Here is an 18,020-nt window from a genome sequence, read left to right as displayed (position 1 = left end):
GTTTTTAAAAACTTCTTTATGTCAAGAAACAAAAGGAATTGCAAACAAGAGTCTGGGAAAATATGAGATAAAAAGTATTTATTATATTAATAGAAAGAGCTTATATGAATCAGTAAGAAAAACAAAAATAAATTAACAAACAGTTCTCAGAAGAGGATGTATGGTTGATAAACATGGAAAAATATTCAACCTTAGAAATAATCAAAGAAATGCAAATAATGCCAGCTTATGCTTATTTAATTGGCAAAAATAAGTTTCCTCTGATATTAGCATGCATGTGGAGAACTTACTATAATCTTATATGGTCATTGGAGATGTAAATTGGTACCGTTCTTGGAAATCAATCAGGAAATATGTAGCAGAGACCATTAAAATTGTCATTGATTCTTCTGGAATATTTTTTTAGGAAAATGATCTGTGCTAAAGAAAAAGTATGAGCAAAAAAGTTTATTATGGCATTATTTATAACAGTGAAAAATGGGGACAAAGTAAATGTCCAATAGTATAGGTGAGGAAATTAAATGGCAATGAGAAGTTTATGTAGTAACACGGGCAATGCTAGGGTATATGAATAAATACCAATAAATAGAATACATTAATAAGTTAGGTTAAATTCAGGATGTAAATTTATATTTACTGTACCTGGAATACACTTCGGGTGCCCCAAAGTATAGTGGGAAGGGAGAACCTTTCAGTTAGAAAGATCTGGGCTGATGTCTGAACTGGCAAATTTATCACTTGTGTGGCCTTAGCAATTAAGTTATCCTCTCTGACCCTGGCTTCCTCATGAGGGTGACGTGTGAGACTTGGCCAAGTTGAGTGAAGCTGTGGCTCAGAAGCAACTTAGCATGGTGCCTGGTCCACAGAAATCATCCAATGAATGGCAGCTGTTCATTATTATCATCATCAGCTCATGTGGAGAAAGACTAGAAGAGCACACTGAAAATGATGATAATCATATTGGAGTTGTGAATAATTTTTTCCTGAAGTATTGCAATTAAGAAAAACACACAATGAAAAAAACAAAAAAATGTTGGATTTTGACCCACAGTGTCTAAGTCTCTTCCTTTGGTCTGGCCCCACCCGTATCCTGACTTCAGGAGTCCCTTCTAGTTTCTCAGCCTCAGCTGTATCATTTGTGCACACTGGATACAGATCCGTGTTCCAGAACCTCTTCCTTGTCATTAAGGCTCTGTTCACAGCAGGGTGTTGTATTCAGGCTAGTTAACCATATCGTTCCTTTCTATGTAAAACGCCACCTTGATATGCTCCCTCAAAATTGATATGAGTCTTATTTCGCCTCTGTGGATCTTACCAAGTGTGTTTAGTTTTCAAAAGAAATCAGTGTTTCCATAGTACTTAACATTGGTTTATTACATTTTTATGACAAAAATTCAGAACTACGTTTATCTTGTTCTTCATCAGCAGGTTAAATATTTTTAAATGAAGGTGCACTTGTTTCCTCTTCTTGTTGTCATTTGTTCATTTTTAAGGCCTGTTTCTGGGTAGACAAGCTCTGGCTTATTTTAAAATACATTGTACAGTGTAATTTGCCTGGACTTGAACTGAGGAGGAAATATATCTCTATTTCAAATATAACAGTGATCAACTTAGAAGATATGAGAATTTCACTGTGTTCATAAATCATATCTTAAGCTTACCTAAAGAAAGGTAAATGACTAAAGCAATGATTTTTTTTTCTTTCAGGAGAGACAGGATTAATTAGTTTTATAATATGTGGAATATTTCAGAGCTTACTTGATTTTTCCATTTTAAATCTTTGGGGTTAAATCTTTGAGATCTTAAAAATATATTATTCACATTGATTGCTGTTTATATCATATAGGTATATTTTAGTTTGTCTACTTAAAAACAGTATTTCAAAGTAAATTTTAATGCGAATAGCTACTAACTATAATGTATTACTGCTGAATTATAAGATGCTTTCCAGAATTATGAAGTGGTAAACCATTGTGTGGAAAGCAGTGAACCTTCCAGAACCAAAGGAAAGTTCTCTATGGAAGGGCCTATTAGTAATGAAATTGTCACATCTCCTTACCTGGAAGAAGCAGAATAAAGATGTCAGGCACTGGGTCTTTGCTCAGAGGTGGAAAAAGGCAGAACAAATATCCTCTTAGGCAGGGGGTTACTTACGTGGCTTATTGAAATCTGAGTTACTACTACTCATTGTTTTAAATGACTGTGGAAATGAGACTCATCTTCTCAATAGACGTGTGTACTCTTTGGCAACATCATGTGCTTATTCCTTGTAAGGTGCTCATAAAAACAAGTCACCTCTCTGAGGCTGGCAGCAGTGTTCTCATTCAGAAAAGCCGCAGCTCTAAGAGCTGCGAGCCCCTCACATACATTCTCTGCTGCTGGGCCTTGAGGGGATCGCTGGATGAGATCCTAGGCTGGACGGGTGGGTCTCTGAACATCTAGAAGGTGATGGCAACTTGTTGAAGGATTTTTCTTACACAGGAGGATGACCGTATCAGAATCACATTCCAGAAGAGTCCTCGTAGCTGTAGTGACCCTCGTTGCCTTTGTTAATGAGAAATTGATAGGATTGCAGCTGGCCCCAAACCTCAGGCGCTGGGATGTCTGGTTTGGCCCTGAGAAGTTTGCTTAGGAGGCAGCTTGGGCTGCGGAGGAGGAGAGGCAGCGCCCGAGCACCATCATTCAGAGTCAGTTAAGGAAGAACAAGTCCAGGCCAGAATTTGGACCAGAGGTTTGGCACTGGAGGAGGGAGGAAACAGTGGACACCAAAAAGAATGTATTACGAGAAGCTGTAGAGTCTTTTTTCCAATTATGTTACTGTTTCTTTAAGATATGTGTGCATTTAGGTAAGTTTACTAAGAAGAAGCTTAAATCAATTAAAATAGTCACAACTCTGCCCTTAGCGATGTTTTCTGTATGCGGCTTCTCCCATCAGTCATCACCGAAGCAGCGGTCAGTTGAGTATTAATATTTCAGTGAACATAGCTAGCCTTGAATTATCTAGTACCATTCTAGATCAGAGGTGGATGCATGCCTGTTTTGCTGTCGTAGGGTATCTCAGAAACTCAGCATGCCAGCTTCTGTTATCAAAATTAGTTATTAGAAGCTGTGAACCTCTGCTATTTTCCCAGATGAAAAGTTGGATTCCAGAGAATTTCTCTGTGGCCTTTATTTTGTGTGAATCCAAGAACTTGCCTTAACTTTCCGAACTGAATTTATTTTCTGTCCACTGGACACTTTATATCACTCCTATTTTAATAATTTGAGGGTAAGAAAAAAAGAAAATCTACATCGGAGGTGAGTTTTTTTTTGAAGTTTGTTTCCATAATCTTTTTTTTTTTTGATGAATTCTTTTAATAGAACCAAAGTTAACAGTCATTTATAAACTTAAGTGAAAATTTCACTCGTACTTCTCCAGATTGGAGGGCCTAGTATTCTGTCTGGTACCCTCAACTTTGTCCTGGCTCCTGCTAATAGCTGACCCTCCACACTTTCTCTTCTGCGTGTGTTATAGCTAAATTCCACATTAATAATGTGTGGCTGTCTTCTTGTGTATTACGTAAAGAGAAGATAATGAAGACCAATGAGAAGATAACCTTCAGTTGCTGTACATTTTCTTAGCAGTTCTTTGCTGGACTACATCTATTCTAGCAACAAGATACCTTTCTTAATAAATTAGAAAAAAAATAGTGATTCATCTCTCCTGTGAATTATTTATTTTCTTTGACAGAAAAGGACGAGCCTCCACTTAGCAAGGCCGGGCAGGATGTGGTTTTGCATCTGCCCGCAGATGGGGTGATTTTGGATGGCCGCGAGAGCACAGATGACCACGCCATCATCCAGTATGAGTGGACACTGCTGCAGGGTGACCCTTCAATGGACATGAAGGTAATTCATGTGGTCATGTAATGAAAACTAATGTTTCAGTGGAGTGGTCTTTCATAATGTCCTTCCGCTTATGTTTCCAAAATGTCTGTAAACTAGCAGAAGAGGTGTAAAGTGGAGAAAGTATAAAAGTGACTGTCCAAAAAATGGTTTATTCTGTAAATTTACTTTTCTGCTGAGTAAACAGGGATCCTGACCATTTGTTTTGAAGCTTGCCCTGTTCTTGTTGCTTTTTTTTGTTGGCTTCTCCAGAATACAAAAGACACTTCAACCCACACATCTATGGACAGCTAGTCTTTGACAAAGGAGCCAAGAACATACAATGGAGAAAAGAAAGTCTCTTCAACAAATGTTGTTGGGAAAACTGGATAGCCACATGCAAAAAAATGAAAGTAGACCCTTACCTTACACCATACACAAAAATTAACTCCAAATAGATTAAAGACTTGAATGTAAGACCTGAAACTATGAAACTTCTAGAAGAAAACATAGACAGTACGCTCTTCGACATCGGTCTTAGCAACATAGTTTCAAGCACCATGTCTGACCGGGCAAGAGAAACAATAGAAAAAATAAACAAATGGGACTACATCAAGCCAAAAAGCTTCTGCACAGCAAAGGAAACCATCAACAAAACGAAAAGACAACCTAACAATTGGGAGAAGATATTTGCAAACCATACATCTGATAAGGGCTTAATCTCCAAAATATATAAAGAACTTGTGCATCTCAACAACAAAAAAACTACCAACCCAATTAAAAAATGGGCAAAAGACCTGAACAGACATTTCTCCAAAGAAGATATACAGATGGCCAACAGGCACATGAAAAGATGTTCAACATCATTAACTATCAGGGAAATGCAAATCAAAACTACAATGAGATACCACCTCACGCCTGTCAGAATGGCTGTAATTAACAAGACAGGAAACAACATGTGTTGGAGAGGATGTGGAGAGAAGGGAACTCTCATACACTGCTGGTGGGAGTGCAAACTGGTGCAGCCACTATGGAAAACAGTATGGAGATTCCTCAAAAAATCAAGAATAGAACTACCATATGATCCAGCTATTCCACTGTTGGGTATTTATCCAAAGAACTTGAAAACAGCAATTTGTAAAGATACATGCACCCCTGTGTTCATTGCAGCATTATTCACAATAGCCAAGACTTGGAAGCAACGTAAGTGCCCATCAAGGGACGAATGGATAAAGAAGCTGTGGTATATACACACAATGGAATACTACTCAGCCATAAGGAACGATGAAATCCAGCCATTTGTGACAACATGGATGGACATTGAGGGTATTATGCAAAGTGAAATAAGTCAGAGGGAGAAGGTCAAATACCGTATGATTTCCTTCATTAAGTAGCAGATAATAACAACAATAAACAAACACATAGGGACAGAGATTGGATTGGTGGTTAGCAGAGGGGAAGGGGGGAGGGAGGAGGGTGAAAGGGATAATTCGGCACATGTGTGTGGTGATGGGTTGTAATTAGTATTTGGGTGGTGAACATGGTGTAATCTATGCAGAAATAGAAGTACAATGATGTACACCTGAAATTTTTACAATGTTATAAACCAATGTTACTGCAATAAACAAAAAATTTTAAAAAAGTGTAAATTAAAAAAAAAAAAAAGACGCTTCAGGGAGAAAGACTCGTGCTTTGTTTTAATGACTCGGATTGCTTTCTTTCTTTCTTTCTTTCTTTCTTTATTTATTTATTTATGTGGGGAAGATCAGCCCTGAGCTAACATCCATGCCAATCCTCCTCTTTTTGCTGAGGAAGACTGGCCCTGGGCTAACATCCATGCCCATCTTCCTCTGCTTTTATATGGGACGCCGCCACAGCATGGCTTGACAAACGGTGCGTCAGTGCGCAACCGGGATCCGAACCTGTGAACCCTGGGCTGCCGCAGCGGAACGCGCGCACTTAACTGCTGCACCACCAGGCCGGCCCCTCAGATTACTTTTTTTATCCTGGCTTTTTTCTTATTTTATTGAGGTCATATTGGCTTCTAACATTGTGTAAATTTCAGGTGTACATTATTGTATTTCAGCTTCTGCAATAGACTGCGTCGTGTTCACCACCAGTAATCTAGTTTTATCTGTCACCATACATATGTGCCCCTTTACCCCTTTCACCTACCCTGCACCCCCTTCCCCTCTAGTAACCACCATCAGATTACTTTTTAAAAATTTTGGTTCTTCTTTTCTTAGTACAAGATCCAGATAGAAAATTCATTCATCAAACATTCACTGAGTTTCTAGCCTTAGAGCTTAGGTGCTGCTAGAGGTGAGAAGATGAAGAAAGCACAGTTCGTTGTTCAAACCACCCTGGTAAGAAAGGCCTGGGGTGCCCAGGAAGGGCTTTCACACGGATATAGGGAGTGGAGTCCCTGTGAAATGCCTGAAATGTTGGCTTTTTCCTATATTTCTTCTATTTCTAGTTTTATGTATGTTTCCACATACTGTTAGGAGCTGAGGTTGCCCGCTCCTTTCATTTTATGTGCCATTTCTTCGTGCTTCTAGCTCTTCTTCCTAAGTAAGCAGCTTTGCTTACATCTAAAAGCATTTTTAAATTTCAATGTAAAAAGATTCTTCTCTGATTGGGTTGAGTTAGAGGCATAAACAGGAAATGAGGGCAGAGTTGGGAAAAACTGGTTGTAAATATATTCTGAAACAGTAACACAGAAGTATAATTTGGTTGGGTTGTAGAGGGAAGAATAAGTTCAGTTTTTCCCTCTGTTCTTTACTTCTGGAGGCTTCTAATCACGGCTAATCTTATAGGTGGACCACTGTCTACATGGTGTGTTTTGAAGAGTAAGAGAAAGGCCCAGTCCAAAAATATTTCTCCCTTTGATTCAAGAAATCTCAAGATAAGCAATTTAGTTCTGTCTTAATTACCACCTTCTCTGGTCCTGCTTTTTTTGAAAACGATCTTCCTCTGGGCAGCATATTATAAGAGAAATCCTCAGCTCTTGAGGAAACTGTCTTAAAATCACCTTCCTCCAGAATTGAGAAAGATGGCAAGTCAGAGTTCTGTTCTTGTGAATAGGATCTAACTCCACCATCTGACCACGTGTACCTGGAAAAGTACAGATTGTTGAATTCATTTTGCTCTGGCCTCTTACAGTCCCCATTGACTGCATCTCCACCTCAGTCCTATGGCCACACTCAGCATCCCCTGTCACACGCACCTTACAAGTCCCCACTCTGATCCATCCTACCCTCTCCTCTCATATCCCAGGGCACTGAACTCCACAACTGCTGCCTTCAGCAGTCTCAGATCTTCTGTCTGCATTCAGGTCGACCAGCTGGGACAGAGCCTCTTGTCTCTCATGGCACCTTACTCAAGGATGCAGGGCTCACTCAACACATTCTACTAAGGTCGTCATCTGCTACCATGTTCCCTTCTGTTCCTGTCTAAGTCCCAAGAAGCAATAAATAGTGGTGTAACCTATGGCATTGCTGCCATCTAGCAAGGCCTGCTGGATTCAGAGCCAGAGTTGAAGGGAGTGAGAGCTGCCCCACCACCTTTACTTGAGCAGATCTGTGCTTTATGACCTGCCCTTTGCACTACCACTGGCTCCTCTGATTCAGCCTCACACCCCTGTGGCCATAGGGAAAGGTCATAATTGCCCCTTCCCTTACAACCATGTGGACAGAGGTGGGAGGGAAAGTTTCCAGAAGAGCGGGGTGCCAGGCCCCCATCCCACTGGAGCTCAGGTCTCCTGACCACTGTGGTGACTAAGGCAAGAGACAGGACGGGCTCCGACTGGGGTGGTAACAGTAGACATGATGAAGCGGTCAAATTCTGGATATATTTTTAAAGTAGAGCCAATAGCATTTCCTGATGAATTGGATGTGCAATATTAAAGAAAACAGTGGTTAAATGTGCCCCAAAGGTCGCAAACCACACAGTTCTTGTCTCATTTAAATCTTACTCATCGGAATCTCTGATCTCTGATTGTTCTCAGACTGATGACTTGTTCTCAGACTGATGACACTTTCATCTTAGGACGTTCTTGTTTCTGAGGCTCAGTTGCCCACTCCAGACTCTTTGAAAGTTGTCTTTCTGTCGTCAGCTTTCTCTCTGCTGGCCCTGTGGGTAGTGTTTCAGAACTCACATAGTCACCCCCGTTTGATATTCTCTCGGCGGAGTTGGGCCTGAAGACCAGCTAACAGAATGGCAGTGACTGCTGCTTACCATCTCTCTGACATAAACAGCAAAGGCCAGGGGCCTTGTCTGCAGCTCTCCAGCTTAAAGCTTTTGCAAGGAAAGGGATGGGACAGCTTGTAGACAGTTTTACAACTGGAGGTCTCAATTCTGTCACTGTCTCAGTGAATGAAAGTCACTTTACTGAGGTTTCGTTTCCCTGTCTCTAAAAACAGGGTCATGTCATTCAGCTTGAGATGAGAATCAGCCAGTGGAGATAGTGGATATATTTAAGCATTTACTATACTATTTTTTTTATATCAAAAAAAAGAAAATTTTATTTTGTATTTTTAATTTATATTACATTTAAGCCCAATATTAAGGTCTTTTTACGTGGTTATCTCATTTGATCCCTATAAGGTAGGTGCTATTATTACTTCCATTTTACAGATGAAGAAACTGAGACTTAGACAGGTTAAGTGACTTGTGCAAGGTCACACAGCTGGTGCATGGTAAGGCTGGTGTTTAAACCCAGCTCTGTTGGACGCCAGACTCTGTGCTTCTAACCACTTCATCCGCGTTTCTTCCAGTGTGATGGGCGGATCACCTGGGGGTGCTTGTTAACGTGTAGATTCCCAGATCCCACTCTTCAGACCCCGTGACTCAGACTCTGAAGCTGGGACCTGGAAATCTGTCCCTTAACAGAAGCTCTGGGTGATCACTGAGCAGCCTGAACTGTGACAACCACTGTGTCTCATTACATCATCTCTAATGATTGTAAAGCATTCTGCTCGTGTGTGTGTGGAGTACTGACCAATCCTCCAAGCCAAGGTGGTGTGCAAGAGTCCAAATTCTGGGATTTCAAAAATAAAAGCAAGCAGATGACAGTTACAATAGGGCAACTCTCTGTACTTTCAAGTCCATTAATGTGTAAATGTAAAAATATATATAATGGTCAGAGTTTGTTTGTAGAGAATAATGTCCAGACTAGTTCATTTAAACAGAAAGGAATTTTTTTTAAAAAAGGATATTAAGCAGTTAATAGTATCATTGGGAGGGCGGAAAAACCAGCCTTTAGATTGGGCATCCAGAAGTGACTCCCAAAATCCCACCACAGAACTGAAGCTATTGCTCTGCCGTGGTCAGGAAACTGCCTGCAAAGTGGGGTGAGGAGAGCAGGGGTCCAGAGGGAGCCCTGGGCTCAGGGAGTGAGCAGAAGTGAAACCCATGAGGGTGATTGGTGAGGATGTTGGGAGAACTCGGACCCAGAAACGGAAACCAGGGAAGTGGGGAGTTCCAGAACACAGGAAGGGCCAACATTGTTAAATACAGAAAGAGGGCCGGGGAAAAAATAAAAGACGAGACTAATAAGTATAGTTAACCTTGATGAATAGGTGACCTTTGCTGGGTCAGTTGGTGAGTTTTAGCAGCACAGTTTCAGGGCAATGGTGGGGAAAGAAGCCAGACGGGTGGGATGAAGAATAAATGGAAAATGAGCAGATGAACCAGCACGAGCAGCATGGACAACCCTTTGAAGAAGTTAAGTTGAAATGGAAAGGAAATAAGATTGTGGCTAGAGAAGATCTTGGAGTGTAGGGAGCTTTTCATTGTTGTTTTGTTTGTTTGTTAGGTCTAGAGAAACTTGAGCATAGCAATGGCAGGGCCATTTGAAAGAAAAATTGATTGACGAGTCAGTGTTCTGAAGGTCAGATAGAGAGAGGGGTCAAGGACTAGATGGAGGGGTTGGTCTGGAGTGCAAGAGGGACGGCTCATCTTAGGGCTGGAGGTGGGGAGGTGATAATGGGTTCTGATACAGATACCTCCCCAGGATGGGGTGAGTGACGAATATAATTATGGTCTTAATTTTCTTCTAGAAGTAGGCGAAGTCACCTTCCGAGAAGGAAGGGAGTAGATAGTGGAGGAGGTGCAGTTTGGAACAGCGGCTGCTAAGGACAAGTGAAGGATTGTCAGTCAAGTATATTGTCGGCCCAGATAAAATCGGAAATTGTGAATTCAAAGTAGGGCCAAATTGCCAAAATAGTGTAGGATTAATATTCCACAGCCCTGGACCAGGAGTGGAAAGGTGGGTCCTGGGACTGCTCCAAGGCCGACACTGATTTCCAGTTCACGATGATGTTGGACTCCGTGCCTCAGATCTCCTAACTAAACGTGATGTTTCCTATTTGGTGTCAGGTGCCTCAGTCAGGAACCCTGAAGCTGTCCCACTTACGGGAAGGAGTGTACACCTTTCAGCTCACTGTGACGGACACTGCTGGGCAGAGAAGCTCCGACAACGTCTCGGTGACAGTGCTTCCCATGGACTTTTCCACGGGAGGTGAGAAGACAGTCCTTTTCTTGCATTCCCAATGATCAGCAGACACTGGGCTGTTTACGGAAGGATGGTGTTGGATTGGCATTTTATATTCTGACTGTGCATTTCATTGGTTCTTCCATGGGAATCTTTATTAAAAATATAATAACAAAAATAGGCTCCATTACATTTTGGGCTAAGTGACCCTGCTGGACTGGGGAGGCAGCACTCCAGGGGATGAGAATAGACGTGATCTATGGGACCCTATAGACGCTCCATCTTTTCTTGACTAGCTTTCATGAAAGACAATCGTCTGGCTTTCCCAGGAGACGATCTTGTTTAAAGGTGGGTGGCCTATTTGATATGTGTGTTTGAAGAATGCAAGTAATGGGTACATTTAAGACAAATTAAAATATATGAAGTACATGTGTCAATTTAAAAGGAATATTTAACAATTTTTTTCGTGGACTCTTTTCACAGTTGCACAGATACATTAATAATATGGCTTTACATTTATATGATGGGTCTCACATCCTGTTACACAATGTAAACTCTTTTATCTCATTTGTCTATGTTTATTACTTTCCCAAACATCTACATTTCTAAGATTAGCTCATCAAGTTTAAAAAAACGTTACGTGAACTTGGCAGCACTAAAGATGTAGGGGTATTGCAGAGAGAACCCCCCATAATCCACTTCTGAGAAGTGCTGAGATATTGCATATTTCAGGGTCCTGTCACTTGGCCACTGGATGTTTTCTTAGTGTCTGCAGTGCACAGGAACTGTGTGAGCACTGGGCATGGAGTGGTCCATGCCATAGACCTCATCCCTGTCCCCATGTAGTGAACCTTCACCATCACTAGCCATGGCTCTGATAACCTGAACCATGTCTCTGTCATCCTTGATTCCTCACTATTTGGGTGGAACTTAAGCCAGCACTTGGAAGAATAAGGATAAAAAGATTGGAATATGACTGTGATTTAGTGGACGATTGCTGATCTTGTCTTCCATCAAAGACATAGGACAGTATGCATATTGGAAATGAAGGAAGGAGATTTTAGAATCCCAAGGACTCGGCAGCCTCGTTAATTTGCCTTCCTCAGGGATACAGAGCATAAGCAGCATTCAGAACTTGGTTGGCTGACTCCCTGTCCAGCCAAGGTTTCAGCTTACTGTGAGGAAGGAGGGGTGACTGCACATGGACAGGCCAGACACCAGCTCCTGCCCACGGCAGCACTGTGAGGCAGTGATGGTGAGTAAGCAAAGCTGTCCATCCCAGCCCACATTCAAGCAGGCCCTGTTATTCATTGTAGCTGCACAGAAGAGCCAGACAGTTATTCAGAGCACTTTTGAGTTCTGGTGTGCTGGGCATGCACCAGGGCCATTGGAAGCGTGGCATTGGCTCCAGCCAGTCACTCCCCAGTGGAGGACCACTAGGCCCACAGGACTGTGCCCCTGCAACCCAATGCTTGTCTGGGCAGGGACCAAGTCAGGTGCTGATTCTGGGAGGAAAGTGCTCATGGGGAGAAGACACAGATTCCCCGTCATCTCCTACAGAAATCAGAGAAGGATTGCTGTCGTACAACCGAGGTGCCTGGGAGGGAGAAAGGGCCCGTGCTGGAATAAGGATGGCTAACCCCTCATCAGCCACTTGTCTGCCCTGGTTTGTTTCCTCAGCCCTCCTTCCCCTTCTTTCCAAGCTCTGAAGGCAAATAGCCAGTTGTCCATTCTGGCCTTTCTCCAAGATGATACTGTATTTGAAGTGGCAGAGAGTGATATGAATCACTTTTAATTACTGAAAGGCCACTTGGGTATAGATCTTATGTGTATAACTTTATATAGGAAATAAAAAGAATGGCTGTTGTCCTAACTGCTGTCTGGAATCACTCACTGGTTAAACTGGAATAACAACTATGAACTAAAGTTAATACAACACCACAGAGAGACACTGAAAAGCAGGGCTGCTTCTCTCCCCTCTATTATATATATTGATCTTGCAGTTAATGACCCAGCTATAATGATACCAAAGGTGGCACCTTCTGGGTAAACAGAGAGCACACACCCCTGCTTATGTGATGATAACTTGCTTCAACTTTGGCTCTAGAGGCTGCGTGTTTTCAAGCTTTGGGGAAAAAATCTATTCAAATAGCAAGGCAACAAGCACTTCCAATATGATCTAGATCAGTGGTCTCCAAATAGGATCCCCTACAGATGGCCAAGACATTTTTAGGATGGAAAAGAAGACACCAGACTTATGTTTTTATTAATTTTTAAAATTCTTTAAATTTTCAGTATATTTTACATGTACAATATGTTAGTACAGCAGTACATGCATATTATTTATAGATTGAAGATCTATAATTGGTGAAGATCTATTGGTGTTTACCAATGTATTATTGATCGAGATGCATGGTCAAAAAGTTTGGAGACCACTAGTCCAGAAATAGATGGATAAATTACAAAATGGATCTGTCCCAAAACTACCAAGGAATCAGTAAAACCTTGAGATGTTTAAGATTTTCACGTCCTGAATTTAAGAAATATGAAAAATAACTATGTCTTGCTTGGACACAGAATCCCCTCCACTTTTCCTCCTAGCGCCTTCCCTGTGACTGAGCACACTCTGTTTCTAGGCCCAAGTTCTCAGTCACAACTGAGGCTCTTTGCTTCCTCTGCTTTCTCAGGAATCTACCACCATAACTTTTCTTTACTCTCTTCTTCCTCCTGGATCAGGACATCTTCAAATTGCCCTGCACCCAGATGGACTCCTTTCCCAGCCTTTTGATTCCACTGTTTTCCAATGGAATATGTTTCCAAGATTTAGCTTGGGCGTGTATACTAGGCTCAGCTGTTTGTCTCAGTGGAATATCATCATCTACCCCTCTCCCATGTCCTGAGAGAACTGTCCAGTCCATCTGTCCCTGGAAAGTTATGGAACTCTTCCTGACCTACTTCTAGCCTAATACCTTTAATCTGCATTAGAGGTGCCAGAAAGTCTCCCAGTTCTTGTAAAGTTGGCTGAATCTGCAATATAGCACAGGGCGAACGAGGAGGATGCCTTTCAAGAAAGTCCATGTAGCTCCTATGAATTGCACTGTGGATTCAAACCTCCTAAGAACTCCAAAAAGGAGATAATTTCATTATTTGAAGAAAATTAATTTATACCAGATAGTAGCTAAAGATTCTGTTTGTTCTATACAGCGCCAAGGATGTATGGTAGTCAGCATATAGGGTTTAATAGTAAAAGGTTAATCTCAGTAAAAGTTATTACTTAGGAAACAAGAATGCAAGACATAGCATGTAGAAGGTCTGGATGGAGGAGCTCAGAGCTGCTGCTCCTCTGTTCCCACCTCTTAGGCAATGTCGGCTTGGAGAACTGCCCTAAGATGAAGAGCCCATGGTGATTCCTGAGAATTAAGTCAGGAGGGCCAAGAGGAGGCCCCCTAACCTTTCCAGAACCCACTGCTCCATCCAGCTCCAACTGTTAGGTGTTTCCTTGCTGTCTGCATCTCAGGCATACCCAAATGCATTTCATCACATGTTAGTCTCTGTTAATCTTGACTCAGGGGAAGTCTTGCCTCTCCTGCACGCCTGTGACCTGAGACTCGTTTGTAAACAGGATGCTTGAACGTTTGCTCACGCCACCACTTCTTTTGTGACGATGGCTGTTGCATTGATATCGCGCTGGCTTGTGATGGAGTGGGGCAGTGTCCTGATGGGTCTGATGAAGCTTTCTGTCAACACTGTGAGTGGGCGGCATTGCACTTTGAGGCCAGGGGTGGAAGGCATGTGCATATTCTCGTACTACAATGTGAACTCAATATCGTGCTTTTTCTGCCCAGTTTCAGGGATAACTTTACGTGAACAAGCTGTGCCTTAAATTAAATGAGCATTTACCATGACTCTCTAGTCTGAGTGACAAATGTCAAATTTTTGATATTGCTTACATTTTTCAAAAATTGCTTTCAATTTTCCAAAAGATTCTTCCCCATCCTAAAAATGCTGTATAGCATATGCTCTTTTAACAACTGAAGTGAGTTAACATTTTGTTTTGATAATTTTTAGACAGTTTATGGCATCCTAGGGTGTGGCTCAGTCAGAGCTGTAAACCAGTCTTATTATGTCTTGCACATAAAGTCACCGCAAGGGAGAAGAGAAGCTGCGGAAAGTTCCATGAAGTTCTGGCTTGAGGAAGGATGAAGAATCTCAAAACCTTAGGTTTAAGTTTTGTCTTTGTCAATTTATGTATGACATTTAGAAAGTTAATTATTGGAAGAAGGGAGAACAGACTACTCATTTGAAAATGAGAGAGAGAAGGTTTTTATGGGGCTCTGACATGTCTTAGATGGATAGGTTTATTCCCAAATATCCATGACTTTAAATCTACTACAGATTTAGTGGTTTTAGTTAAAGTTCAGAAAAGAAACCCAACAACTGACAGTAGCTCTTCATGCTTCAGTGAGCCTTGACCAGAAGATGGGGACCCACACAACTACTGTCCAGCCTAGAACCACAGGACCAAATGAAGATACCAGGGGGGGCTCCTTGTTGGAGAAGTCCCAGAAAGACACTGCCGCAAACCAGCCCCCTGCGTTGTCAAACACGGAGAAGAGGAATCATTCCGCCTTCTGGGGACCAGAGAGTCAGATTGATCCCAGGATGCCAGGTAAGGACTCCAGGCAGGTTCTCCACAAAGAGCCTCATTGTCTATAATGACACATGGCTCAAAATTAAAGTTATATTTGAAGAGCGGTAAGGAAATATCTTAAAAGAAAGAAGAGAGTTAAAATGAAGAATTTAGCCAAAAAGATAAAATAAAGACACCTGACACTTGTGCTGATTATTTATGGTAAGGTACACCTTCTTCATACATTCCTACATTCCTACGTCTATGTATGCATACTCCAGAGATGCCAATACATTTATTTGTAAATACGTTAGAGTTGGGAAGTTTTAACACATATGTTACGGAACCTAATACCCTAAGGGTTAAATTTTAGGTTATTTTGAGATGAAGCAGCATAACCCCTACATGTAAATCCTCTTCACACTGAGCAAGTGAATGTAAAGAAACTATGACGTCATGTTGACATGGTTGCATGTGGTAGTAATTCAGGGTTATGCCTCCAATTTAACTAAATCTGTGATTTTTTAATTTTTTAAATAAGGCTAACAAGATTTTTAAATACATTCACACTGCAGAAACATTACAGGATTCTATCATTTTAAATGTCTTTTTTACACCTTTATATTTGCATGATTATATGACATACGAGACAGAAATACAGATGATCACATTCCTGTATACTTTTGTGACTGTCTTTTCAGTACTCAAACTCCGCATACATTGTACTGAAATAATCTGTCACTATTTTAATAACTTCTTTATGACAATTTTTTGTTCATTGCAGAACTGCAAATAATTAAAAAGAAAAATGACTTAAAATACTACTCTTTATTGAAAATGACTAATATTTTGGCATATTTTCTTCCAATCTTTTGTTTATCTACGTTGTGGATTTTAAATGTCTCCATACAAATATGTCCACAAAATATTCCATGAGGGGCTTTTCTTTCTGCCAGTTGAGGTTCAGGGCACTTCAGATGCCTGCTTTTGGTCTCTTCCTTGTTGGTGCTGCCACCTAATGGTCCAGTCCGTCGCTCCATGCAAACCTTGGGATTTGTTTACTCCATTTTCTCCATATGGAAGGTTTGTGTGGAGGAGACAGTCAGGGGAGACCAGGTGTTTCTGGCAGGAGAGTTGGAGAGTTGACGGAGAGAACTAAGTTCTTGGAGGCCGGGATGGAGAAGTCTTGCTCCATCACTGTGGTAGAGAGGCTCACATGAGATGAAAGGATTAGCTGAGGGCAGCATGGGGAGCACAGGCCAGGTCTCCCTCATTAGGTTCTCGTCTTGGCTCTGCCTTTAGAACCTTGAGTAAGTTGCTTCCTATCTCTGGACCTCAGTTTCCTCATCAGTTCATAAGGGATTTCACCAGATGACCCCTAAGGCCCCATCTAGCATTGGAGTCTGTTTCAGGAATGACAAAGAGCCTGACGCTCATGCAGCACTCCATCAGCCCTGTCTGTGCTGGATACTGCTCAGTGATCCCAGCGCTGGCTCCTGGGGAGTGAGGACTCAGCCTCAGAATATTTTTGAAAATAGTGCTCCAGGTTGCCCCACCAGGTGATGGGGGTTGGTACCCGATGTGAAATGTATTTGTAATCTCTGCTTTTGTCCTTTTTGATAATAAGCCTTTGCCGTTGGCTGTGAAGATGTAAGGAATGGAGTTTCACAGAGGTAGAAAGATTAGAAGTCCAGTGATTATTTATAATATGTATTGTTTTTTCCTAATTATTAAGGTAATATGTATTTACCATAGGAAATTTGGAAATACAGAAAAATATAAAGAAGAAAATGAACATCATCTAGCCAAACTCACCATTAACAATTGGTTGCGTTTTCTTCTGGTTACTTTTATTTGTACACATACGTGCAGACATTTCTTCCCTTTTAACAAAATTAGGATAATAGTATTTTTACAAAACCTTTATTTTTCTCACTTATGAGCATTTTCATATGTTATTAGATATCCATCAAAAACACAAGTTTCGAAAGTCCAAGGTGAAGAGAGTGGGAAGAGAAGAACAGAAGTTTGTACACGTCAGAAAGGGCCTCAGAGGACGTGGTTTCTGTTTAGACAGCAGCCCTCCCCTCCCTCCCCCTCTGTTGTCACTAAGACCCCAGGCCTAGAACCCCCAGCCTCTGATTTCATGTGAGTTGAAATTATGTTCTACCCAGCATAACGTAAATAGACTGAAAATGCATGATTACTCATGCCCTGTGCCTCAGTGTTACAAGGATCATCAGCTGGTACAGTAACTATGGAGATAAGTTCAATTTTATGCTCCTGCTCCCCCACAGACATGCTGTGAGGATAAATAAGACTTAACTCAGTGAAGACACGCTAAAGAGATGCTAAGATTAAGACTAACAATGTAGTACAGAAAGTCATGAGATGCAGTTTTTCCCTATCACAGTGACAAAGGTGAAAAAGTATAATAATTAATTTGTTTATAAGAGTATAGAGAAACAAGTCTCCTGTGCTTTTGGTGGGATTAAATTTAGTACAGTCTTCCAGAGAGCAGTTTCTGAAGCCTTAAAACTGTGTAGCCTTGACTCAATTATTGTCCTCTTGGGAATTTATCCCAAGCATGTTACTAAGGATAAAATTAAGAGTGTGTGCAGATATTTGGTTACACAAGCGAGTGCCCACTCCGTCCACTCAGAGCTCTTGGTGGGGAGAGCACAGGGCTTCATGGTGCTGGTGTTTGCTTGAATGCAGCAGCACAGTGCTGATGTTGCTGGATGTGGTTGGAACTGTAGGGCCTGTTCTCTGTGTGGTCCAAGTCATCCACTAACAAGGCTGTCCTCTTGTATCTGACCCAGCTGGAGGAAAGAAATCTGGATTCCAGCACTTCAGGGTGCTAGAAAAGTAGTGTTGTATCCACATTCAGATTGAATGCGTGTTTTGGAAACTTGAGAATTCATGTCCAGCCCCGCAGGTCAGCACATTCTTTAAGGGTCTGGATTGAAGCAGGGCCTTAGGAGCATGCATGATTTCTGTACGGAGGGTACGGTTCTGCCTGCACTTTCTCTG

At 41.5% G+C, this 18,020-nt stretch overlaps 1 protein-coding gene across 3 annotated transcripts in view; it reads left to right on the top strand.

Annotated features, from left to right (window-relative positions):
* Positions 1–18,020, top strand: part of LRP11 (LDL receptor related protein 11) — a 42,989-nt gene that overhangs the window by 4,789 nt on the left and 20,180 nt on the right. Inside the window, exons 2-5 of one of the 3 annotated variants that reach the window (XM_058534278.1) lie at positions 3,731–3,888; positions 10,252–10,384; positions 13,980–14,105; positions 14,820–15,026. In XM_058534278.1, coding sequence (XP_058390261.1) covers positions 3,731–3,888; positions 10,252–10,384; positions 13,980–14,105; positions 14,820–15,026 — 624 coding nt within the window. Of the gene's footprint in view, positions 1–3,730; positions 3,889–10,242; positions 10,385–13,979; positions 14,106–14,819; positions 15,027–18,020 lie in introns of all 3 variants that reach the window. The other 2 variants (XM_058534277.1, XM_058534279.1) reach the window with 2 other exon arrangements.

The sequence above is a fragment of the Diceros bicornis genome, chromosome 39, assembly GCF_020826845.1.
Source record: "Diceros bicornis minor isolate mBicDic1 chromosome 39, mDicBic1.mat.cur, whole genome shotgun sequence".
Taxonomy (NCBI): domain Eukaryota; kingdom Metazoa; phylum Chordata; class Mammalia; order Perissodactyla; family Rhinocerotidae; genus Diceros; species Diceros bicornis.
The sequence above is the reverse complement of the archived record's forward strand: the minus strand, read 5'-3'. Positions and strand labels throughout refer to the sequence as shown.